The sequence below is a fragment of the Petaurus breviceps genome, unplaced genomic scaffold (genome assembly GCF_028583685.1).
Source record: "Petaurus breviceps papuanus isolate PSGF00001 unplaced genomic scaffold, PetGlider_PUasm1.0 138, whole genome shotgun sequence".
In the NCBI taxonomy this organism is placed as follows: domain Eukaryota; kingdom Metazoa; phylum Chordata; class Mammalia; order Diprotodontia; family Petauridae; genus Petaurus; species Petaurus breviceps.
The window spans coordinates 1,606,344-1,631,454 of record NW_027185694.1 but is presented as its reverse complement, the minus strand read 5'-3'; the positions used below and the strand labels follow the sequence as shown (position 1 = coordinate 1,631,454).

The 25,111-nt window shown below is 39.0% G+C and overlaps 1 protein-coding gene across 2 annotated transcripts in view; it reads right to left on the bottom strand.

Moving 5' to 3' along the window:
• The window catches only part of SLC28A3 (solute carrier family 28 member 3), a 138,530-nt gene that overhangs the window by 83,549 nt on the left and 29,870 nt on the right, over window positions 1–25,111 (bottom strand). For both annotated transcript variants that reach the window (XM_069105082.1, XM_069105084.1), the window contains one exon: window positions 24,133–24,299. In XM_069105082.1, the coding sequence (XP_068961183.1) occupies window positions 24,133–24,198 (66 nt within the window). In that variant the 5' untranslated portion in view covers window positions 24,199–24,299. The remainder of the gene's footprint in view (window positions 1–24,132; window positions 24,300–25,111) is intronic.

Below are 25,111 nucleotides of genomic sequence, written 5' to 3'. Positions count from 1 at the left end.
GTTAAGTTACCCAAGATGTTTGATTATTTTTCATTCTCTTTCATTCCTCTATTGATGTTTCAGTGCCCTGCAGCTAAAGGAATATAAATGTAGAATTGCACATAATTTCATTAATTTTGACTTAGTTGAATAAATATCTCTAAAACATCTTGAGGCTACTACTTCTGTCCCAGTTTCTGTCTTTTCTTTTCACCTTAAGGTAGTCCTCCTTCCTTTTTATGAGTGGTTGATATTCATAAATGGTTATTTCAATTTGCTTCTTGTTTCCTAATTGTTATGACCTATGAGACTGCCATCTTCTTCCAATCTTTGCCTGGGGGTTGGTCCATCTGTCTCAGAAAAGACTTCTAAGCTTTTTTATTCTGTGTTTGGGATTGAAGATCAGAGAAACCCATTGCAATTTGAAGCAATGATGATCAATTACAGTGAGCAACTGAGGGTATAACAATATAGGAAGCTTTGATTCTTAATTATCTATGTGACCTGGGAATAATAGTCCCAGTCTTCAATTAACCCTAGTCTTAAAGTTAACTGGTCTCCTAACCGGCATTTTTTTTTTCAATGAAAGATGACTTCTGAGGGTCCCTGAGGCTAGCCCAAACACTTTTATGTTGGATTGCAGCAGCTATAGTGGGACCTATAACTTGGGGTTGGGGGGAGAGGGGAAGAAGCATTACAGAGAAGAGGAAATCTAGCCCTTCAGGTTGTCTAATAACCCTGGTGTTTTTAGTTGCCAATTCCCTCTGGCTTGAGGGTTTGAAAGGGTAGCTAGCTAGGTGGCATAGTTAATAAAAAGACCTGGCTTAAAGTCAAGAAGAACCCGAGTTCAAATCCAGTCTCAGGCTCTTACTATGTGACTCCAGGCAAGTCACTTAATGCTATTTGCCTCAGTTTCCTCATTTATAGAAGGAGCTGGAGAAAGAAATGGGAAACCACTCCAATATCTTTGCCAAGAAAACACCAAATTAGGTCAGTCCTCATTCAAGTTTTTTGGTCATTAAAAGAAACCATTGACCCAGTTTATTGATTACTGCTAGCCTGACTAATAAGTTGATCATGCTCATAACTTTGTCTCTCAGAATTTCTCTTCTCAATGAAGGGCCTGGAGGAGTGAGTCTGGTCCCTGGGGCAACCTCTTAAAGGGAGAGCCTTTTCCCTGAGGGATTTCTCCCCAGAGTTTACCTGGAGACCTGACTTGCCTCTCAATCTCAGGTCAGTTCCAGTTTAGTCCCAAGGTAAGGTGGTTAAGAAAATCGCTGGGAAGTCCCTAAGGGAATAGGTGAACCTTCATGTTGTTGGGGAAGTTGCTAGCTAAGATTATCTTCTATTCTGGTGGGAAAGTCCCTTTAAGATAATAAAGTTATACTCCACACTAGTGGAAAAGTCTCTATAAAGGAAAATGGGATTCAGTATCACTGAGATTGCTTTTAGAAAATTATGCACACCAATTTTTGATTAAAAACTTTTCAGTATCACTGAGATTGCTTTTAGAAAATTATGCACACCAATTTTTGATTAAAAACTTTTCAGTGAGGGGTGGCCAGGTGGCTCAGCAAGTAAGAGCACTGGCCCTAGTGTCGGGATGACCTGGGGATTGAATCTCAGATACTTAGCACCACACCCAGAAATAACTGGCCCTGTAACTTTACTTAACCCCAATTGCTTTTTAAAAAATCACAACTTTTCACTGGGGAAAAAAGCTAGTTGGAAAAAGCTAATGTATGAAAGTCAAATAAGCTCTTTCCTGGGTGAGTAAAAAACATGTTATTGAGGAAAAAATCTTTTTCCTTCTCTCTCTATCTCTCTGTCTGTCTCTCTTTTTCCTTCTCTCTCTCTGTCTGTCTATCTCTCTTTTTCCTTCTCTGTTGTCTGTCTCTCTCTCTCTGTCTTTGTCTCTCTGTTTCCCTCTCAGATAAGAGGGATGGGAATCTTTCCCACATTCTGCAGAAATTTGTAGTATCTTTTTTTTTTTTTAAAGCAATTGGGGTTAAGTAACTTGCCCAAGGTTACATGGCCAGTTATTTTATGTAGGTGTTAAGTATCTGAGGCCAGAACCAATCCTGGGTCCTCCTGACTCCAGGCTGGTGCTCTTATTCACTTCGACACCTAGCCGCCCTAATTTGTGGCATCTTAAACTAATCAGAGATGAATACTCTGAATTTCCAAGTTATAGTTTGAATGTTTTTTGAAAAAATAAGTGCTGAAATGTTTTAATAAGTTTTGAGGTAATGCTCTGTAGAATTTGTTTTAAGGAAAAAATGAGACTAGAATTGTAAAAGTTTCAGGGAAACAACACAGGTCTTATCTTACTCCTTGCCTGAAAAGTGACTGATTTATTGTTTTAGTGTAGGAGGAAGGTAATTTCACTGATTAGAGAACTGAAGCTAAATTCAAAGTAGTGAGATTCCAAGCTAGAAAAAAAAAAAGGCAGTATTACTTTGGGGCTGCCCATAACTCTTTCATGGTTCACAAAAAAGAGAAAAGTGTGTATAAATCAGGGAACAACTAAAAAGGAAATAAATTTTATTAGGAGGGTAAATAAAATTAGATTCTTGGGAATTTTTAAATTTTTAAAATAAAATTTTATTTTATTATATTTATATAAAATTATATATAAATATTTATATATGAATATATATTTATATATAAATTTTTTATATTTATATATAAATTAAATATAATTTTATTATATTAATATATAAAAATTAAAATAAATTTTTAAATTGGTGTGTTTTGAAATTAGAAAATTTTCCATAAATTGAGATCTCCCGATTTGGGTAAGGATATTAATTAGAGTAGATTTCAAACAATTTGTCAAGAAGAAACTGAGACTCCTACCCATTTTTGTTGTAAATGATGTAGGTGATCTAGGTGGGATTTGGGGTAAGATCCACTCAAACCATAAGCAGAAATTATTAATACTGCTTTTAATAATCAATCCCTGTCAAGAATTAAGTGGTTTATCTATGTTTTCTGCCCTAGGTGGCATTAACATATATGTATATGAGTGGGTAGTAAGTAGATGGCCCTGGGGAAAATCTGAGATTTTGATTTTGTGATTGTAAACCCCACTTTGATATAGTAAAGTTTTGTCCTAAAACTAAATTATAATGCATTTTGGCATCAAGCAAAATGCTCAAAGAACACAAACTGAGGAAAATATGAGTTAAAAATCCAGTCTCTGTAAATGAATTTGCTGGCTGTGGGATTTTGGGCAAGTAACCTCATCTCTGTTTACCTCAGTTTATTAGTCTGTAAAAGGGATAAAAATAGCACTCACCTTCCTGAGTTGTTACAAGAATCATGATTGTGAAGTAATTGACAAAATGCCTAGCATATTTTAAGCACCATTTAAATATTAACTATTATTCTTTCTTTAATTGAATATAATTACCACATACTGAGTATATTGGATTTAAAATGTAAGTAGTATAAAATGCTAAAAGCCATAAAATGAATGATTTTCTATGTAAGATAATTTGGAAATTCATTCAACTTATTTGATATTTGACTAGTAACAATTTTTTTTTCATGTTTTAAATTCATGATATTGAGAATATTATTATGTTTCTAAAATTTTTGGCATTGTAAATTCTGGGAAACCATTGTATAATAAATTCTGTGAAGAAGATAATACAGTTGTATCACTGAAAAAAATTTAACTCCTTTTGGTTTAGATTCTTTGAAATCATTAAGTTGTTGTAGGCTATTGTTATAATGTTAAAACTTATGAAACGTTTCAATTGGTTATATTTTAAAAGAGAAGAACAATAATTATTTACTGTATGGGGAAAAAGGAGAATGAGAGATCTTGTAAAATCTCCTTATTGGTAAACTTATCAAGTTTCTTGGGACAATCTGCTTAAGGAAGGTCATAAAATCTTATCAGCCCTATGCCAGAAATTGCTGAATTTTATAATTCTTAGGCAAGGAATTGGTTTACTGAAAAACTAGGGTCCCCTATTCCACTCTTTTTAAAAGTAGAGGGGGGAATTTACAAGCTTGTTTATAGTAGACTAAGTTTCTTCTAAGATTATTTGACTAATGAAAATTATGAAGCTATATGTTAATGAATATATATTGAAGTTACATCTTAAACCAACTTAATCTCAACAGACTCCAGTCTTAAAGTTTTTTTTTTCCTTAAGGGGTTAATATACAAACCTAATTTCTGAGTATAATATTTTCTTAACTTCTAGTGATTGATTTTTGTGCCATGATGAGTTTAAACTGGAGAAGAAGAAAAAGAAAAGGATGTAGAATGATTTTTTTTGAAGGTCTGGTAAACTCTAATTGCTAACTAACTTATTGCAACAACATGAGAGTAATAGCTGTATCTAGCCCTAAGCAATGGTTAGTGAAACTTCGCTATATGAGGTGAAATTTCACAGGATTGTAATCTGATCATTGTTCTGAGTTTTGAATTGAGGTATAAATTTCTGAGTGATCATTGAGATAGTGATCCACCAAAGAAATGCCACTTGCTGCTTAAGGGAGCCCAGTTTGAGAGCTACTGCAGGTGGATGTCTGTGCTGGGAATGGTTGGACTAAGGCTGAAGTCTCTTGACTTGGTTTCCCCCTTATGCTATTTCCCACCAGAGCCTGGCTATGACACCCTGTAAGTGATATGGAACTTTGTTGCATTTGAGTCATTCTATGCCCTTAGGTCTGAAGGACCAGTTTTGATGATGTTATAAACATATTCTTGCTTTTCACTTTCATAGCAAATCTCTCTAACTAGGGCAGGTAAAATGGTAATTTTTAAAAATATAAGGAATCTTGTTGTTGCGATACACCAGCACCTCTGCACTGCTAGAATAAGATGCAAGGTCCTTTAAATAGCTCAGGATACTATGGGAATAAAGATATAGATAAAGAAGTTTGTGGGACAAAGATATAAATCCATTAATTAGTAAGATTAAAATCAGAAACATCTTCTGTTTGGTTATAAGGGAAAGAATTTCCATGTAATCAGTTATCTTAGAGGGGAGTAATTTATGAATCATCTTCTAATAATTCAAAGAGAAATCCAATTTTATTTGGATTTATTATTTAATTTGGGATTAACACTTCCATGTAGAACAGCGCTTCTTAAACTATAGGTTGTGACCCCACATGGGTCACAAAAAATTTGGCAGCAGTAAAAGGTTTCTGAACATGCAAAGACCAAAAATTAATTCAAAATCCAACCCATAATGAATCTGAGGTGTTTCTGGAAGTGCTTGCCCCTGGTGTTGCATCTCACAACTTGACTGCAGCCTTGGTTCAGAACACAAAGCATGTGCACTTTGCATTGTACATGCCCTTAGGCCATGAAACAAATGAATGCTGGGAAATGCAAAAGCAAGTGGAATAAGTTTAAGAAGCCCACGTGTAGAGCACGTCCTTAAGTGCAAGCAGTTTACAGATAGACACCTTATTTTAGAGATACAATCTGGGATTAAATACTTACTATAGAAGGGGTAGTCAGGTAGTACAGTGGATGGAGCTCTGGGCCTATAGTCAGGAAGACTCATCTTCCTGAGTTCAAATCAAGCCTCAGACACTTGATACCTATGTGACCCTGGACAAGTCATTTAACCCTCTTTGCCTCAATTCCTTTATGTAGACTGAGTTGGAGAAGGAAATGGCAAACCACTCCAGGATCTTTGCCAAGAAAACCTCAAAATGTGGTCACAAAGAGTAGAAAACAAACCCCAAGTCTTTTGTTGTTGGTTACAACTGAAGTTAAACAAACATTTCACTCAATTCCATTTGGGTAGCCAATGAACATAGGAATAAAAGTCAACCATTTACAAAGAGGGTTGATAGCATCCTTCTAAGGTAGGAATTAGGCAATGAAAAATTTTGAAAAAGTGACAAGATCAGATCATATATGTCAAATGTAAATGATTCTAATGGGATATACAGGCCTTAAGCATGTTCTAATAATAAATTGTAAAAATTGGGTTCAGAACTATATATATATATATAGTATTGTTTCCTTTCATCACCCTCTGCACAAGCCAGGCATTTTCAGGTTTTTTTTTTAAATAAACTTAATTTAAGTTTCTGGGTTCTGCCTTCCATGCTTTAAGATGCTTAGTTTTTGATTTCTCAGTTATTTTTTAATTTCTAAAATATAGTAATGTAATTTACTAACTTATATCACATGATAGTTATAAGTAGTAAAACAGAAGTTTTTCTTTTCCCCTGAGGCTTAAATCTGAAATAAAGGATGAAATAAATGAATGCCAGTCTTAAAAAGTTAAGTAATCAATCAATGCCAATTTTAAAAAGCACCTTTAACCTTAGCTCACATGTCCACTTTGGTAAATATGAAATTTTTAACCAGAAGGGCTCACCTTACAAGTCAAATCATCATAGATTCTTCTTTCAGCCTGTTGTTGCTAGTGTCTATATCAAGTACAGAGTTTAGATAAAGATAGTAACAGCAAGGAGATGTTTAAATTCTCTGAAATTTTGGGTGAGTTGTGGGTACCTGGTGCTTGAACTGGTTATTGGAAAACCCAGTTTAAGAGGGTGTACTGTATTGTATTGAGGTCTGTTTTACAAAAGATTATAGTAGAAACATCAAAGAATCTCTACAAGTAACCTAAACCAGGGTTTTCTCCCTTTCAGAACATCTCTGATAACAGGTGTATTCCAGAATGCCCAAGAAGAGATGTTTTCAGAAACCAGATGATTGCATGATACAATCTGAGTCCTAAGATCTGCTATGCTGATGAAATGGAAGTTGGGAATGAGTTATTAGGAAGGAGGGCAGTCAGGTGGCTCAGTAGATAGAGCCTAGAGGCAGGAAGACTCACTTTATTGAGTTCAAATTTGGCCTCAGACACTTACTAGCTGTGTGACCCTGGGCAAGTCACCAATCCTCAGTTTCATTGTCTGTAAAATGAGCTGGAAAAGGAAATGGCAAACTACTGTAGTATCTCTGCCAAAAAAAAAGTTGAATAGGACTGAAATCACTGAACAACAAAATCTAACTAGATTTAATATTCCTTTTTGAGGTTCCTTCCCATTGTAAACTTCACCTACCAACACACCCTACAGATTAATTATATTTTGTAGTCCCACTTTCCAAAGAAACCTGATTAACTAAAAGGTCAAATCTCATCAATTTAAACTAATGTAGCAACTTCTAATCATATCTATCACCTGAGAACTTTTGTCTTGTGACTTGAATCACATATCTTGGTTGTGGTTAAAGGGGGAGGGGGTCCAGATCATGTAATCTCAATTCTGACTGTGTCATTAATAGCCAATCAGAAGGAGGCACACCTATGTTACTCTGTAGTCTTGGTCATTGTTATAAAAGATCTTGTCATCCCTTACTCAAGGTCTTGGCTCATTAGGAAAGGCATGAACCAATTTATTGGTTACTGCTAACCTGACCAATAAAATTGATTCTGATCAAAACTTTTTTCTCAGAATTTCTCTCTGGCGACACCACCTAGATGGCCCATCTCATTTAGAAATTGACCATAGTTTTAAAACTGCCATTCTTACTAACAATCAAGAGAAGTAGGGCTCAACAAATGTTTAGTTTAGCACAGTTGTGGAATCGTAAAACTCAGGATTTTATAGACCCCTTTGTGCCCATCTGGTTCAACGCATTTTTTCACAAAGGGTTCTCCTATAACATACCTCACTCTGGTGATCCAGCATAGGCTCAGTGGGTGGAAGTTACAAAGAGGCAAAATTAATGAAAAAAAAAACCTCTCCTAGTTTAGTCTTTACTTTAGAGGGATGTAGTGGTTTACTTCTCCATAGAGGTCTTCAAACAAAGGCTGGATTAATTAACTCATTTGATATTTGATAGATCATGTAGCCTTGGGTTAGTAAGGCAATGTAATTTGGAGGAATGAGTCATAGCCTAGTTGCCAAAATGCATGTATGTCAGAGTCTTTAAGGTTATTCTTTAAAAGTTAGATTCTCAATTCATGGAAGTTATTTTGGATAGATTTGCATGTTTGTGTTGAACTAGCCATTTCCTTGTATTGGCTAGTCTTTATTAAATACTCTGTATACATTTCATTATAACAAATTTGCTTTTCTTGATTATGCTTTTGTTATGGCGAGAACTTTTACATGGAAAAGGGAATAGTGGTAGTGTTGCAAGGGAAAAAAAAGAAGAGAAAAATCAATGAAACACTGAAAGATACACAAATGAGACCAGAGGAAAGTTCAGAGGGGGACACAGACAAGCAGGGCAATGTTGGTACCACTGTGTTAAATTTAATGCATATTAAAAGGAGCATAATGTATCCAGTGGGTTAGCAGTCCCACGTGCGATCCTCATTTTCTGGCCTTTGTATATGGAAGTGTTCATGTTTATGAATTGTTTGAACATATTAATTTTTAAGTGATCCAATGCTGGTAAGGAAAATAGTACCTGATTTTTAACACACCACTAGCCAAATGTAAATGACGCCAAGAGTTAATGGCAGGGAAAAAATGTGGAAGTAGTTCCCTAATTCCTTTCCCAGTAAAGTTCTTAATATTATTTTAAACATTTAGCCCTTTGGGAAGCTTCCCTTTTCTCATCCCCTCCCCACTTAAACTTCTTCCTACATTTAAAACACCTTGAGAGGATAATCCTTTTAAATTCACTCATATTGTCAGCTGAAACTAAGTCTTTTCTCACTCTCCTCCTTTGAGGTCCAGGTAATCCCACATCTTTCTAACACTGACAAAAGGTAGACTGGTTACAAGTAGATTGTGGGTTCCTTGGGTCTTTAGCTCAGGGATTTGGAATCGGGTGGAGGTCCTGACTCAAAGAGTAATAGTGAATGTTTTGATGTCAATATATCAGAGGGTACCCAGGAAGCCACATAACTGAAGAGCAAAAGAAACCTGGGTTAAATCTCAACTCTGCTACTTCCTATTTGTCCTTGGACCTCTCTTGGACTAAATTAACCCATTTGTAGGAGGAGGAGGTTTAACCAGATGTCGCTGGTCCCTGCCAGCTCTAAAACCTATAATCCTAGGATCCTACATCTTAGATCTATATTATGGCTGATGGAGGGGAGAACTGAAGAGAAAGGAGAAGGGTGAAATTCAAGACAGAAAAAGAGATAACAAGTCAAAAGAGATATTCACAGGTGTGAGAAATAATTCATTTGGATCCCTACTCTATTCCAATTAGTATTAATCAGTTTGGTATTTTACATAAATCACATAGGGATAATTAGATAAGATAGGATCTTGCATTAGACCTTTATAATAGGCCTTAAACTTTAATGTAATGTTCACCATTTGTTTACCAGTTGTGAAGCTCACTTGCACAATCATAAGAATGCTGACAAACATATCTCCATTCTGTTTTATTCAAATCTTCATCTCTAAACCCAGCATGGGTGGGAAGCCTTGAATCTTTGGAAAGTATGCCAACTTATCTTTTTCTCCAGACTATCTTCTCTTGCCCAACATGAGCAGGTGACAATCTTATGACCAAGTCACTAAATATGACTGTTGTCTTGCCCACCTTAATTTTTGACCATCAAGAGCAAGATCAACCAACCAATCAACCAATACAATTCTGTATTTTACCATGCCTCTTTTCCATATTTGGGCATCAAACCTTGGGGACCAGCGGCATTTTAGATTAAGATCTGAGGTCCACTTCATTAGGGGGGACCAAAGACTATTTAACAAAGTGCCATTGGTTCAGAGCTCTACCTCAGTGTTTTTTCTTATAGATTGGACAATTTTGGAATCCCCACACAGGGATTAAAAGAAAGAAAAACTCAGGATTTAATGGAGTAAATAACTTTAAAGTATAGTTGCAACCATTATAATATGTAAGGGTGTTACTCCTTAGTATTTGTTCTAGGGGTGGTTTGAAATTAAGTGGGCAACTGCATTCCACCTATGGCTGAAAAGTTCTTTACTCTTGTTTTTAAGTTTTATAAGACAGATAACACTAGTACACAGGATGGCTGCTAGCACAGGTTTACTCTTGATCTGGCCAGACTGATAGCTTCTAAGGGGTTAATAATCTTACTTTATTCTGGTCTAGTCTTCTCAGGAGTGCTGATACAACCCCTATAGCATTCCCCAATCACCCTTCTCTCATGGGTCAGTGAGAAAGGGGGACAACTACCCCTCTGTCTTGATGAGGTCAGTCGAGACAGGCACAGCTTGTGCATTCCCCCAAGTCCCCTCAAACCTCAGTGGGGGCCAGTTGAGGCAAACACAGACTCCCCTCAAGCCTTGATAGGGTCTGATCAAGGCACACACAGCATTCTTGCATTCAACCCAAAGGGTTCCCCATTCACTGACCAATGCCAACCTGCTTTATAGGGCAACAGACAAAGAAGGCATATTGCCAGCAATGGCTTCACAGAAGTTGCAGTGGATGTTCACAATTTAAGCACAAATTTTTATATGATTTATTATTACATAATACTGCACAAGCATGGTAGAGATATTTTGAACCATAACCATGAGAACTCATATCTAATACCTGGGAACAAGAGGTTGTTATAGCCATGGATCCTGTGAAACTAAACTCTAAGACATAATTACAAAAATCTGCTTACACATACTAAAATCCACCTTACTTACACTGAAATCTACCTTATTTACTCTAGTACATCCTTCACTTCATGAATAATGAGCCCCAAATCTACATATCCATCACTAATAAGTGTCTGAGGCCAGATTTAAATTCAGGTCTTCATGATTCCAGGCCTGACTCTATTCACTTCACCACCTATCTGTCCCAGGATATTCTTAGAATACCATATATGTAGGAGTCATGATGACCCACCTCATTGGCCTAGACTGGGCCATAATAAACTAGCCCAATCATAATAATAGTTGTGTGTGGAGATTGTAATAAAGCTAATTCTTCATAAGGCAAGCATTTGATTTTACTGAAGGCAAAAAGCTATTTTCTGGTTCCAAAAAAACAAAGACTCAAAAGAGTAGCTAAATGATTTTCATCATCAAGCACATCCTTTAGAAGTGTATATCAATCAAATAAATGTAAATGGATCAAGAACACAGACAAAATTGACAACATTTTAAAAATATTTTGAAAGAAAGGTCTTTGGCAAAACAGATATTGGATTGGCATGACCCCAAATCTTTGACAAATATTTGGAGGTCCTTGATGAATCCCAGATGTTGAGAACACAGCTCTCCCATTGGGCTCTCCAAGGCTTTCTAAGATATAGGACCAAAGGAGCTCACATGTTTACACTGTGCTGACATGTTAATTGCATAAAGCTGGACCAAGAATGGCTAGTTCAGTTTCCAAATAGTTAAAGTCAGCGTATTCTAATGCTTGCTATGGGAGTTGGCAGCTTTGCCCCCAACTTTTACAGTACCCTTAGAGGCTAGATCCTGAATTGCATGAGTAAGAAGAGATCCTTACGTTTCAAAAGTTGTGATCTGATATTCTGAAAAGGAAATGGGGAAAAAGTCCCCCAAACCCCCTCCCCCCACAACGTTGTGTGGTTTCCTTGTGGCAGTGATACAGATTGTTTTCAACCTTACCTTTCATCCTGTCTGCTACTCTCAAATCACCCCTCTCTTTACTGGAAAATCATCTCTCCCTATGGCTTCTCAATTTAACTTCTTGTTGAAGCCTAAAAAACACCAAATTTGTAACAAGAACTGGATTTAAATCTGGATTGTGCTACTTAACTGTCTCTTGTTAGGCAAGTCTTTTCACTGCTCTCTGGGTCTCAGTTTGGTCATCTGTAAAGAGGAAAGCACCTTCTACCTTTAAAGGTTCTAATGCTGTAATCTGGCTTCCAAGCATAGTGCCAAAAAGTAGGCAGGTGGGACAATAGATAGAGTTGGACTGGAAGTTAGGAAGACTTGAGTAAGTCACATAACCTCCATCTGCCTCAATTTCCTCAGCTGTATAATGGGGATGAGAATAACAGCACTTACCCAAAAGGGCTGTCTTGAGGGTCAAATAAAATATTGATAAATTGCTTAGCATAGTACCTGGTACATATTAGGTACTTAATAAATTCTTGTTTCCTTGTCTTTCCTCCTTACCAATAGACAGTCTGCCATTTCTAGAAAGTATCCTAAGGGTCTGAAAGAAGGGTCTGAGGGATCAAGTGCCCTGGAGGCTATCAGGAGCAGTGATGGGCAGCCAGTGCATGTCATCTCTCTTTTCCTCTTCCCCTCTCTTTCTCTCTCTCTGTCTCTCTCTCTCTCTCTTTCTCTGTCTCTGTCTCTCTCTCCCTCTTCTTCTCTCTCTCCCTCTTCCTCTCTCTCTCCCCCTCTTCCTCTCTCTCCCCCTCTTCTCTCTCTCTCTCTTTCTCTCTCTCCCTCCCTCTCCCCCTCTCTTCTCCTCTTCCTCTCTGTCCCTGTTCTTCTTCCTCTCTCTTCCTCTCTCTCTCCCTCTTACTCTCTCTCTCCTTCCCTCTCTCCCCCCTCTCTCCCCGCTTCCATTCCCTCTCCTTTCCTTCCTCTACCCAGCTTTCCTTCTCTCTCCCTTCTTCTTTCCCTTCTCCACTTTCCTCCCTCCCGCCAAGCCCTAGTTGAATAATTTTCTGGATGATCTCCACTGAAGACAGTATTATTTGATTCTGAATCACAAGTAAGAGTTTTCATGCCTCCACTGTCCTTCCATTCTGTTCCTCATTTCCCTTATCTAGACCTTTGGCTTCCTATCTCATCACCCCACGATACAGATTTCCCATTGGCCAAGATGGATGAAGCAAACTAACTGGCAAAAGTAAACTAATTGGCTGATTGAGCTTCAAAATCCTACTGGATGACACTAACCTCATGGCTAGCGAGGTTGAATCTAAAGTCATTGTCTGGGTCCCAACCTAAGGATGGTTCTTGGTAGGAGACCAACTATGAAAAGTGTAGGAAGTAATATATCCTGATCAGTTTCTTATTAACACTGGGCTTACTCATTTGAATGAAGTAGTTAATGAATCCTATGAAGAATGGTAGCATATGATTTAGGTAAGTAATCAAAGAATGTTAGAATTTGAAGAGGTTTTCCAAGAGTGTAAACTGTGTTTTCTGTAAGTGTGTCATGGTGCATGGTACATTTAGTTCTGAATTTGTGCCTTTCTATAGCTATAAATTCCTAATACCAGGAAGCCTTCAAATCAGGGAAGGATCTTGTTACAACTGGGAGCACTGAATTCCATTCCCAGCTACCTCATTGACTTGTCTTTACCTTTCTCTAAGCTCTTAAGCCCCAGGTTTTACCAATAAAATGGGACAAAAATATTGCCAATAGCAGGTAGATAGAACAAATGACCTCTCAGGATGCTTTCTAGTCCTTGGATTCTATATATCCAACAAATTTCTTTTTTTTCCTGGATCCAAGAACCTTGGAGTCTCAAACCTGTCTTAAAGGTAACATTTTGTATGTGACCTTAGAGGCATGTGTGATTATTAAAAATGTTTAGATTATTTTAAGAAAGCAGAGCTCTGGGGTGGCTAGGTGGTGCAGTGAGTTAAGTGCCAGCCTCGGAGTCAGGAGGACCCGAGTTCGGTTCCGGCCTTAGACACTTAACACCCACACAAAAAAAAACTAGCCGTGTAACCTTGGGCAAGTTAACTCCAAAAGGCAAAAAAAAAAAAAAAAGCAGAGGTCTAAAGTTAAGAGTTGACATTTGTTTACCATAGAAGTTTTCAAAGTATATTATAGGAGTTACCTTATTTAATCCTCACAAGTCTGTGAGGTAAGAGCTATTATCCCCATTTTTCAGATCAGGAAATTGGGGCTTTAGAGAGTTTAAGTGACTTGCCCAGCATCATATATCTAAAAAGTGTTGGAGGAAGGGGGAGGGGTCCACCCCTAGGTTTCCTGATTTATGACCAGCACTCTATACACTAAACCCATTTAGGAGTAATCCTTTCCTCTTCTTGTACCCCATTTAAAGGATGAATAAGATTAGTTTTCTCCCTCTTTTAAGACCTATCTTTTTCTTTAAAATCCTTACGGGATGCTCTAAAACCCTTTAGAGAATGGTCCCCCAGGCCTTCCAAAACCCAGTTGGGAATCTTAACATTTTGAACAATTTGAACTGGAGTACTCTGACTCTAAATTCAGGGCCCTTTCACTGTACCAGATAGGTTTCATTTGTTTTTATGTTGTACTCATAGGAACAGAGAAGGCATTTTTAAAAATTGTTATTTCAAAGAAGAGGAAAGATGGGATGCTGAAGTAAAATGCTTATTCTAGGTAATACACCCAAATTTGGGCTCTGGGTTTCCTGGCTTCCAGTGAGCAAGCATATTTTATTATCTCTTATCCTCCCCCATCACCCCCCCTAACTTTCTAGTAGAGCAAGGTGGGTTTCTATACCCCAGTACCTGAATATCTTATTTCCTAGTTGGATGTAAAATACACATTTTTAAACTTTTTTTTTTTTAGCCTTTTGGAGGGCAATTGGGGTTAAGTACCTTGCCCAAGGTTACGCAGCTACTTTTTTTTTCTAAGCAATTGGGGTTAACTTGCTCAAGGTTACATGGCCAGTTATTTTGTGTGGGTGCTAAGTATCTGAGACCCGAACCAATCCTGGGTCTCCCAATTCCAGGGCCAGCTCTCTTACTAACTATGCCACCTGGCCACCCCTAGTTTTTTTTTTGTGTGTAGGGGGGTGGGTTTAAGTGTCTGAGGCCAGAGGGACTCTGAGGCTCGTGCTTTACTCACTGTGCCACCCTTTTAAATTCTGTTTTTTTGAGGTTTTTGTGTGTGGGGGGGGCAATTGGGGTTAAGTGATTTGCCCAAAGTCACATGGCTAGTAATTGTGTCGTGTCTGAACCTGGATTTGAACTCAGGTCCTCCTTACTCCAGGGCCGGTACTCTATTCGCTGTGCCAACTAGCCGCCCCTAAACATTTGTTTTTAAAACTTTGAGTTCCAGATTTTTTCCGTCTTCCTTCCTCACCTACCCCCACTGGGAAGATAATCAATTCAATATAGGTTGTACATGTGTAGTTACACAAATAATTTCCATAGTAGTTATATTGTGAAAGACTAACTATATTTCCCTCCGTCCTATCCCACCCTCACTTACTCTATTTTCTCCTTTGACCCTATCTCTTTTAAAAAATGTTTGCCTCTAACTACCCTCTCCAATCTTCCCTCCCTTTTATTATCCCTCCTTTTATCCCCTACCCCTATTTTCCTGTAGGGTAAGATACCCAATTGAGTGTGTATGCTATTCCCTCCTTAAGCGAAATTCAATGAGAATCAGATTGTCCCATTTCCTTTCACCTTCCTGCTCTTCCCCTCCATTGTAACAGTTTTCTCTGGCCTCTTTTATATGAGATAATTTGCTCTAATCTATCTTTCCCTTTCTCCTTTTCCCAATAAATTCCTCTTTCACCTCTTAATTTTACTTTTTAAATATAATTCCTTCATATTCAACTGATCCTGTGCCCTCTGGTCTATGTATACATGTACACACATATAGACACACTCATTTATACACATATGCACTGTCCTATACATACATATATGTGTATATATACATATTATACACATATATTCTCTTCAACTATCCTCATACTGAGAAAAGTCTCATGAGTTACAATTATCATTTTTTCATGTAGGAATGTAAATAGTTCAATTTTAATAAGTTCCTTATGATTTCTTTTCCCTGTTTACCTTCTCATGCTTCTCTTGTTTCTTACATCTGAATGTCAAATTTTCTATTCAACTCTGGTTTTATTCATCAAGAATGCTTGAAAATCTTCTATTTCATTGAATGACCATATTTTCCCCTGAAGCATTATACTCAGTTTTGCTGGGTAGATTATTCTTGGTTTTAGTATTCCAAGCCCTTCAATCCCTTAATGTAGAAGCTGCTAGGTCTTGTGTTATCTTAATTGTGTTTCCACAATACTCAAATTGTTTCTTCCTGACTGCTTGCAGTATTTTCTCCTTGACCTGGGAACTCTGGAATTTGGCTATAATATTCCTAGAAGTTTTCTTTTTGGGATCTTTTTCAAGAGGCAATTGTTGAATTCTTTCAATTTCTATTTTGTCCTATGGTTCTAGAATGCCAGGGCAATTTTGCTTGACAATTTCTTGCAAGACGGTGTCTAGGCTCTTTTTTTGATCATGGCTTTCAGGTAGTCTAATAATTTTTAAATCATCTCTCCTGGATCTATTTTCCAGGTCAGTGGTTTTTCCAATGAGATATTTCACATTGTCTTCTATTCTTTCATTTGTTTAGATCTGTTTTATATTATCTTGATTTCTCATGAAGTCATTAGCTTCCAATTGCTCCAATCTAATTTTGAAGGAGTTATTCTCTTCAGAGAGATTTTGACATTCTTTTTCCATCTGGCAAATTTGGCTTTTTAAGGCATTCTTCTCTCTGACTTTTTGGGTCTATTTTTTAGGGTGTTATTTTCTTCAGTGTATTTTTGGGTGTCTTTTAGAAGGCTGTTAACTCTCTTTTCATGATTTTTTTTGCATCATTCTCATTTCTTTTCCCAATTTTTCCTTCACTTCTCTTACTTGATTTTCAAAATCCTTCTTGAGCTCCTCCATGACCTATAACCAGTACATATTTTTCTTGGAGGCTTTTGATGCAGGAGTTCTGACTTCACAGCCTTCCTCCCACTTGATCCTTTTTGTCCCCAAAAAAGGATTCTATGATCTGTTTGTGCTTCCATTGCTTGCTCATATTGTCAGCCAATTACTTGACTTTTGAGCTCTTTGCCATGGTAGAACTCTGCTTCCAGAATGGAGAGAGCTATTTCCCAAAATCACTGGGGTTTTTGTAGTTGCTGGAACTATTAGTTGGGTGTCCTCTCTACAGCCTCCACAAGCTCTGGCTCACTGGTCACACACTTCAGGACGACTACCGAAGACTACAATCCAGATCCAAGCAGGTTAAAGCAAGAGTGATTCCCCTCTGAATGGTCGCTTGGTCCCCCTATGATCTGCAGGCCAGGAGCTCCTGAGGCAGCGAGGCTGTGCTTGTTGGACCAACAGGCCTCTGCAGCTTCTCGCCCTGGGGGCAGGGGCTGGACCATGCTCTTCAGTACCCCCCTGTTCCAAGAGAATTCTGCACTGACCTTTTACTTTGTCTTTGGTGTTTATATGTTGAGAAGTCTGGAACCTGCCACAGCTACTGATGATTCACTCTCCTGAAGTTTGCTCAGGTGGCTGCTGGTCAGGGCCGACCTGGGGCTGGAACCAGGTGGCTCATGCTGAACTGCACTCAGCTCCCAGCTCAGTGCCATAGACCCTTCCTGTCCACCTGCCAGGCTTCCTTCAGTGGGAGATTTGTTTCTGTCACTTTGCGGGTTTTGTAGCTCTAAAGTCTGTTTAGAGTCATTTTTTACATGTATTGGAAATGATTAGAGCTGGAGCCCATGCCAAGTTTGTGCTTCTATTCTACCATCTTAGCTCCGCCCCAGGCACCCATTCTTTTAACTTCTATCTGTATCATATTTAATCATGAACTGTATCATGATAGCATTTATATTCTAGTGAGGCAGTGTAATATAGCAAAGCATGCTAGATAGGGAGTTAGGTTGATCTGGGTTCAAATCCTGCCTCTGACACTGTGGGACCATAGGCAAATCTTTGAGTATATTTCCTTGGTTGTAAAAATAGGGATAATAATACCCATCTTAGGTCATTATTTTCTAAAGTATAAAAAGGGCATCTAGAGACCTCGTGAAAGTCACTTAACCCTCTTTTGCCTCAGTTTCCTCATGTGTAAAATGAGATAGGCAAACCACTCCAGTAACGTTGCCAAGAAAACCCCAAATGGGGTCAGGAAGAGTCAGACATGACAAACAACTGAACAACAAACAATACTTATTTCAACCCTCAAATAAGATAATGTAAGGTAACCTTTTTTTAAATTTTAAAGTATTATATAAATTTCCATTATTGTTATAGTAAATTTCTCTGAACTGTCATAGCTATGAGACCTTGGGTGATACATTTCATCTCTCTTATTCTCATTCCCCTTATCTGTAAAATAAGGGGTTGGACAAGATGACCTCTAAGGTGCTTTTTAACTTAAAATATGCAACAAATTACTTTTCATGCCAATCATGAACAGACATGTGTATATACATGCATAAATATTTTCTTTCTCCCAGATAGACTGTAAATTCCAAGAGGTTTTATAATACCCCAGTTCTACTTATATGTACATAAATACTTAATACACAGATCAAGCAGATCTCTTCCTAAAGGAAAGTAAGCCTGACAGATATTTGTGGAGGCTGTGTGTGTAGGGGTGTTTTGGGAGGCTTAAACATGAAATGATCGTTCTGTTGAAAGAAAATTATTGTAGGTGGATTTAAAGACTAAGAGCCCTCGTTGATTATCTACCTGTTGGGATTTTGCCGAGGAAGTGATTTTTTTGCTACTATGCAGTCACTGGTGCCTTTTCATTAGAAATAGGGAAGTCTAAGAGCTACCTGACAAGTAAACTATGAAGTGGTTTTTCTTCTTCATGTCCCTTAACCCCTTTGGGGTTTAACCCTTTTAAAATCTACTTTGAGAAATAGGGGGAGACAATATGAAAACAAGTCTATTCAAAGCAAGCTATCTAGAAGATTAGTGGGAAGCAATTAATAGAGGGAAGGCACTAGAATTGTGAAGGGTTGGGGAAGGCTTCCTGTAGAAGGTGGGATTTTAGTTAGGAAGCTGGGGAGGTCAGTAGTCAGAGCAAGAAGGAAGGCTGTTCTAGGCATGGGAGGCAGCCAAAAACAACACCAAGGATCCAGAGCTGAGTGTCTTGTGGTTTGTGGATGTGGCAGTTGAAAAAGGAAATGACTGAGGAAAACAAAGTTTCAATCTCTCGAACATATTGATTAAACAATGTATAGCAATAGCTCAACAAACCCAGACCTCCTCAGGACAGACCTGGACCCAGAATACGAAGGGAGACAGACTTTTACACATTAAAAACAATTAACGAAATAAGGTCAATGAATGAAAAGAAGACAATACAACAGTCAGTGATCTGATTTCTAATTGGAAGAAAGATTAGAGACTTTCCAAGTTGGGAGGGGGAGAGTGAACAGGTACAATTTCCTGAATTCAGAAAAAGAGATGTCCCACTCTCCAAAGTATCTGTAAACAATCAAAGGAACATGGAAACAATAACTGATTGCTCAGTATGGGGCCAGTTTTTATATAAGACACAGATTGCTTGAGGTGTACAATTGTGAGAAAATTCTTTGCATCAATCTTTGAATTGACAGTTTCTGGTCAGCATAACCTAGATCCTTAGTTAAGGGTCTTTAGGTAGTAGGTAGAGGTGGTTCAGTTTCCCAGCCACGCAAGGCTAAGTTCAAACAATACAATGGAGTTTTCTCTCAATTCTCACAGCTGAATAGTTTTGGACTAGACCCATAAAAGAAAGAGAACTGAGCTAACTCAGTCACCAGATGGAGTCAGTGTGGTTCACTCAGTTCCTACAATGGATGTCCTAATCCCCTCAAGGAACAGCTAGGATGCCAGGGTACTGAATCAAAGAGGAGGTGTCAGTACCTTAGGTGTAAACAGCCTGGAAAGAAAGGAGGAGACAAAGTTATGATGGGCTTTGAATGCCAAAGAGCATTTTGTCTTTGATCCTGGAGGTAATTGGAAACCACTGGAGTTTGAGTAGGGGAGGTGTGACATGGTACCAGGCTGAATGGAAGATGGATCGGAGGGGGGAGAGACTTAAGGCAGGCAGATTCACCCACAGGCTAATGCAGTAATCTAGGCAAGAGGTAAGGAGGGCTTGCACCAGATTGATCACAGTATCAAAGGACAGAAAGGGTTGCATTCAAGAGATGTTGCAAAAATGAAATCTGCAGGCCTTAGCAGGCAGACTATAGAGGGTAAGGTAAAAGATAATGAAGGACTGGAAGGATGGTGTTGCCTTCTACAGTAATAGGGAAGGTAGGAGGGGTGGGAGAGGTTCTAAGGTGTAAGATAATAATTTTTGTTTTGCACATAATGAGTTTAAAATGACTATGGAACATCCAGTTGGAGATGTCTGAAAGACAGATGGAGATGAGATTGGAGGTCAGCGGAGAGACTGCGACAGGACAGGTAGATTTGAGAGTCATCAGCATAGAGATGGTCATTAAATCCATGGGAGCTAATGAGATCACCAGGTGAAGTAGTACAGAGGAAGAAGAGAAAAGGACCCTGAACAGAACCCTGAGGGACACCTGTGGTTAGTGGACAGGATCTGAAGGAAGATCCAGCAAAGGAGTCAGAGAAGGAGTGGTCAGATAGGCAGGAGGAGGACTGGGAGAGAGTGTAGTCCTGAAAACCTGAAGAGAGAGAGAATATCGAAGAAGAGAGAAGGATGTGCCAAACAATGCCAAGGGCTGCAGAGTCAGGCCAAGCGGAAGGAGAATTTGGCAACTAAGAGATCACGAGCAACTTTGGGGGGGAATGAGAAAGTCAGAAGTCAAATTGTGAAGCATTAAGAATAGAGAGGAGAGAGAGGGGAGGCACCTATCATAGGCAGGTTTTCAAGGACTTTAGCTACAAAGGGTAGAAGAAATAAGATGAGAGTTATCAGGGACAGAAGTGACAGGGTTTTTTTTTCAGATTTGGGGAGATATGGACTTGTTCGTGGGCAGTATGAAATGGGTCAGCAGAGAGAAAAAGATTGAAAATCCGTGAAAGAGTAAGGACGACAGGGCGATCTGTTGGAGGAGATGGCATTACCTGAACAAATAGAGGAGTTAGTCTTGGTAAAGAGTAAGACCACTTCATCATATGAAACAGGGATGAAGGAGAAGAAACAGGCAGAAAGCAGCTGAGTGATAGGAGATGAAGAAGAGGGGAAAAGGAGTTTGTGGTGAATGGTCTCATTTTTTCTGTAAAGTATGAGACAATATTCTTAGCTGAAAGTGGGGGGGGGGAGGGAAACATGGGAGGTTTGAGGAAGGATGAAAAGATTTGGAAGAGCTTCTGTGAAAAGTGGGATAGTGAGTTGATAAGGGCCTGTCATCAGCAATACAGATAAAGTCGGATACTACATGGTCTAATTTTCATAGTGTGGGTTAAGGCAACCCATTTATCCAATTACCTTCCTTGGGACTTGATGACAAATGGGACTTGAGACAACCAAGCTGTGAAGGGGCAGAAGAGCTAGGACAGGTCTGGATCCATTGGGCTTTGTTCCTGGAGGCCAGGGAGGAGAGCTAATCTTACTCTGAATTGCCTAAAGCGGAATAATAAGAGCCAACATCTATAACTGCCTACAGCCAGAACTGTCTGAGGAAATTTTTTCCAGCTACAGTCACCTCAATGTCCCTGTTCTGATTCTTTCTCCCTCTTCCTTTTTCAACTTTCCCCCTTTGTTTTCATTTATTCAACAAATATTTAAGTACTTACTATGTGCCAGCTACTATGAATGCAAAGGAAGGCAGAAACACAATTCCTACCATCTCAATGAGCTCATATTCTGGTCTTTTTTTTTTTTGGAGGGGCAATTGGGGTTAAGTGACTTGCCCAAGGTCATATGGCTAGTAAGTATAAAGTGTCTGAGGTCAGATTTGAACTCAGGTCCTCCTGACTCCAGGGCCGGTGCTCTATTCACCTTGCAAACTAGCTGCCTCATTGAGCTCATATTCTAACAGGGAAGAGATCATGTTCACAACTATGTACCTAACGATATATACAGGGTAAATTGGGGGTAATTTCATAAGGAAGATATTGGCAGTGGAGGGGGTGTCATGGCAGGAATTGGGAAAGGGTTCTTGGAGAAGGTAGCCTTTGAACTATGTCTTGAAAGAAGACAGGAGGCAGAGGTTAGGAGGGAAATCATTCCAGGCTTGGGGGATAGCAAGTGAAAAGGCAGTTGGGAGATGGGAGTGCTATGTTGAGGAAACTCAGGAAATCAGGACGACTTGAGTTCAAATACCATTTCAGACACGTACTAGCTATGTGTGGTACCCTGGCCAAAGTCACTTAACCTCTGCATGCCTCAGTAAAATGGAGAGTATAAAAGCACCTACTTTACAGGGCAGTTGTGAGGGTCAAGTGAGATAAGTCTGGTTATTATTCAAGAAACAGTAAAGAGGGGAGAAAAAGACTGAGAAGGCTGAAAAGGTTAGGTGGTAAAGAACTTTAAAAGCTAAACGAATGATTTGGTCCTGGAAGGTTTTAGAGTTAGTTTCTTCTCTCTTTATTCCTCCTCTGGCTTGCTTGGTGGGGGGAACTCTCCTAGGCATTGCCTAGAATTGTGAGTGGCATGGAAAACCAGAAAACTTGCTGAGAGCAGTTCCCAGGATTGCTCAATCAGTGTGAAGCATTAGGTCAGTAAAGAAAGCAAACCTCAGGAGCTAATCTGAACATTCCCCTTGCCAAAGGGTTAGTCAGTTCAGAAGACACTTTTGACTCTCTAACACCGCCCCCCCCCCCCCCCCAGGTTTTGAAAGTCTCAGGAGCTGCAGGGACTGCTCAGTGCAGTACTCTGACATGTGCAAACATTCCCCACTGGTTAGCTGCCCAAGAAACCCAAATGCTTTGCTTACAGTGAAAAAAACCAGCAAGGTTTTCTGCTATACTGAGACTTCCTAGATAAGGTTAAATCATGGACCAGATCATGGGTTAAGGTACATCTGTGGCTGTTTTTTGTATGTTTACTTTGTTTTGTGGTGGTGGTTTGGAAGGGAAAGCAGAATTTGCATTGTTACTGTGGATTTCATTGGAGTACAGACATGGTTTCAGACATGGAATAGAAGAATGCTGCTTACCATGACCTGGGTTCAAATTTGGACTCTTCCACTTTTTACTCTACGTTTTACTCTTTCTGGGCCGCAGTTTCCTCATTTATAAAATATACTTAGAGGCTAGATGGCCTCTAAGACCCCTACACATCTTTGATCAAGAATCACTTAATTCAACCTTACCCTGAATTAGATAAAAGGGAAATATAAGCATTAACATACATTGGGCCCTTGTAAGCTTGCAAATGGTATATTCAGTGGATATGCAACAGCCTTGGAGTTAGCCAGAGACCAGACCTTCCTCTGATCCATACTGACTCTGTTACTGGTGGCTCTGGGGGAGTCACTTAACCTCTCTCATTGTCCCGTGACAGCCAAGATTGGGGGTTTTAGGGCAGGTACCAAACTGCTTTGTTGGAGTAAGTTTTCCTGCACCAGTGAAATCACAGGTGTATAGGGGATGGGATGGGAGGTGAGGAAAAGTTTTTATATGAAGCATTTTGTATGGATTATCTCATTTCGAGCTCTTGGCAGCTCTGTGAGGTAGAGGCTACCTGCCCTTTAATAATCACATCCAAGGTTTTGTGCGAAGGGTCTAGGAATACAAAGACAAATGCAAAACAGTCCCTTTGCTCAAAAAGTTTGCATTCTATTGTAAGATGAAGAAACTGAAACTCAAAGACAAGTGAAGGGTCTGTGGTCACATAACTATTACACAGTACAGAAAGGATTTGAACCCAGCTCTTCTTGACTGCAAATTTAGCTCTCTAGCCATTCAACATTTCCAGAATAGAGACAGATCAAATGTGTAACCTTAGGGTATAGTCATTTCCTTTCCCAGCATGTCAGTTTCTTTATATATATAAATCTTTTCCAGCTCTAAAATATATCCCTGCATTTTCATTGACTTTACTTCATGCCTGGAGGTCTTTTCCTCCTCATTTTTGTCTGCTGGCTTTCAACTTCCAGCTAAAATCTCTTCTTTTACAAGACATCTTTTTCCTGAACTCCCTTAAAGGCTCATCTCTTCTTCTGTTGACTATTTGTTTGCATTTTATTTTAATATCGTCTCCCAGCTGACTGAAAGCTCCTTGAGACCAAGAACTGTCTTTTGTATTTCCTTGTATCCCTAGAACTCACTTAGCACAGTAGGAGGCACTTAATAAATGCATGTTAACAGACTGACTAAATGATGGAGTAAAGTTGAGAGACCTAAGCAGGCTAGAGCTAAAGATACCTTTCCGGTTCCTCAACACAATAGAATGCTCAGGATGAAAGGAAAACTACATTTAAAGGCTGTATAAGAGTGTCTTTAGCAAGCCCTCCCCCTACCATTAATCTTAATAGTTTCTTTAAGCACCGGGCCAAAAGGTGTGTGGAAAGATTGTCTTTCAACCTAAAGGCTAATAAACACACTAGTCATGGTTAAAACTGCAACGGCAACCACAGCCAAAACCAAGGTCCCACATACCTCAAAAGCTGCGTTGGAATAACCATCCTCTGCATTGAGACTGAGCTTCGTTTCTCCTAGTTCCATTTCATTCAGCCCCAGGGAAACGCCTTAAAGCAATTTGTTCTGCACACTTGCTTTGGATTCTTAATTCCTCCTAGGTGTCTCTGGTCTGAAGTTTCACACACCTGGAAAAAAAAAAAACAAAAACACACCCACGCCCTTTTGCTGAGGTCACAATTTTTTTTGTTTGAGAAGGTAAATTATCTTCCTTACTTGTACACCCGCACTGATTTTCTGCTCAATAGTCCAGTAAAGTGAGCAGACAGAAAATTAGTACACTAAAACAAACAAACAAACAAAAAACATTTTAAAGTGAATTGTACAACCCAGGGAAGTCAAAGATAGAACAGTCCTAGATACTCCCAAATATTAGCAGTACTTATTGTAGTAGCAAAGTGGAAACAATGTGTGTGCCCATTGATGAGGGGAATGGCTGAGCAAATTGTGGTACATGGATGTAATAAGCACGAGGATACATTTGAACTGATGCAACATGAAGTAAAAAGAACCAGGGAAACAATATGCAGAATCAATTTCTGCAATAAAAAAAAATGAAAGGATGAAGCCTCCCTCCCCCCAAATATACTCCTGGTCAACCAAAGTTGTCCTAGAAGAGAAGAGATGAGGTGTATTTCCTGCCCTTCTTTGCAGCAGCGGGGTGGAGGGAGATTACACACACTGTCACATATAGTTGGTGTGTTGTTTATTTTCTGATTACACCCCTCCCCCTCACTCTCCACCCCCCCTGAAATTAAGTTCAATGGACATTTATTAAGCACCTGCTCCATTCAAGGCTCTGTGCTGGGTCTTTGGGGTGTGTAATAAGAATGTAAATTTTGAAGATCTTCCCTGCCCCTAGGCTAATGTGCACCCGAAGCCTGGGGTGGGAGGCTTGTTTTTCAGTAGATACTTCTTGATTGGCCAGTGAGTCAATAAG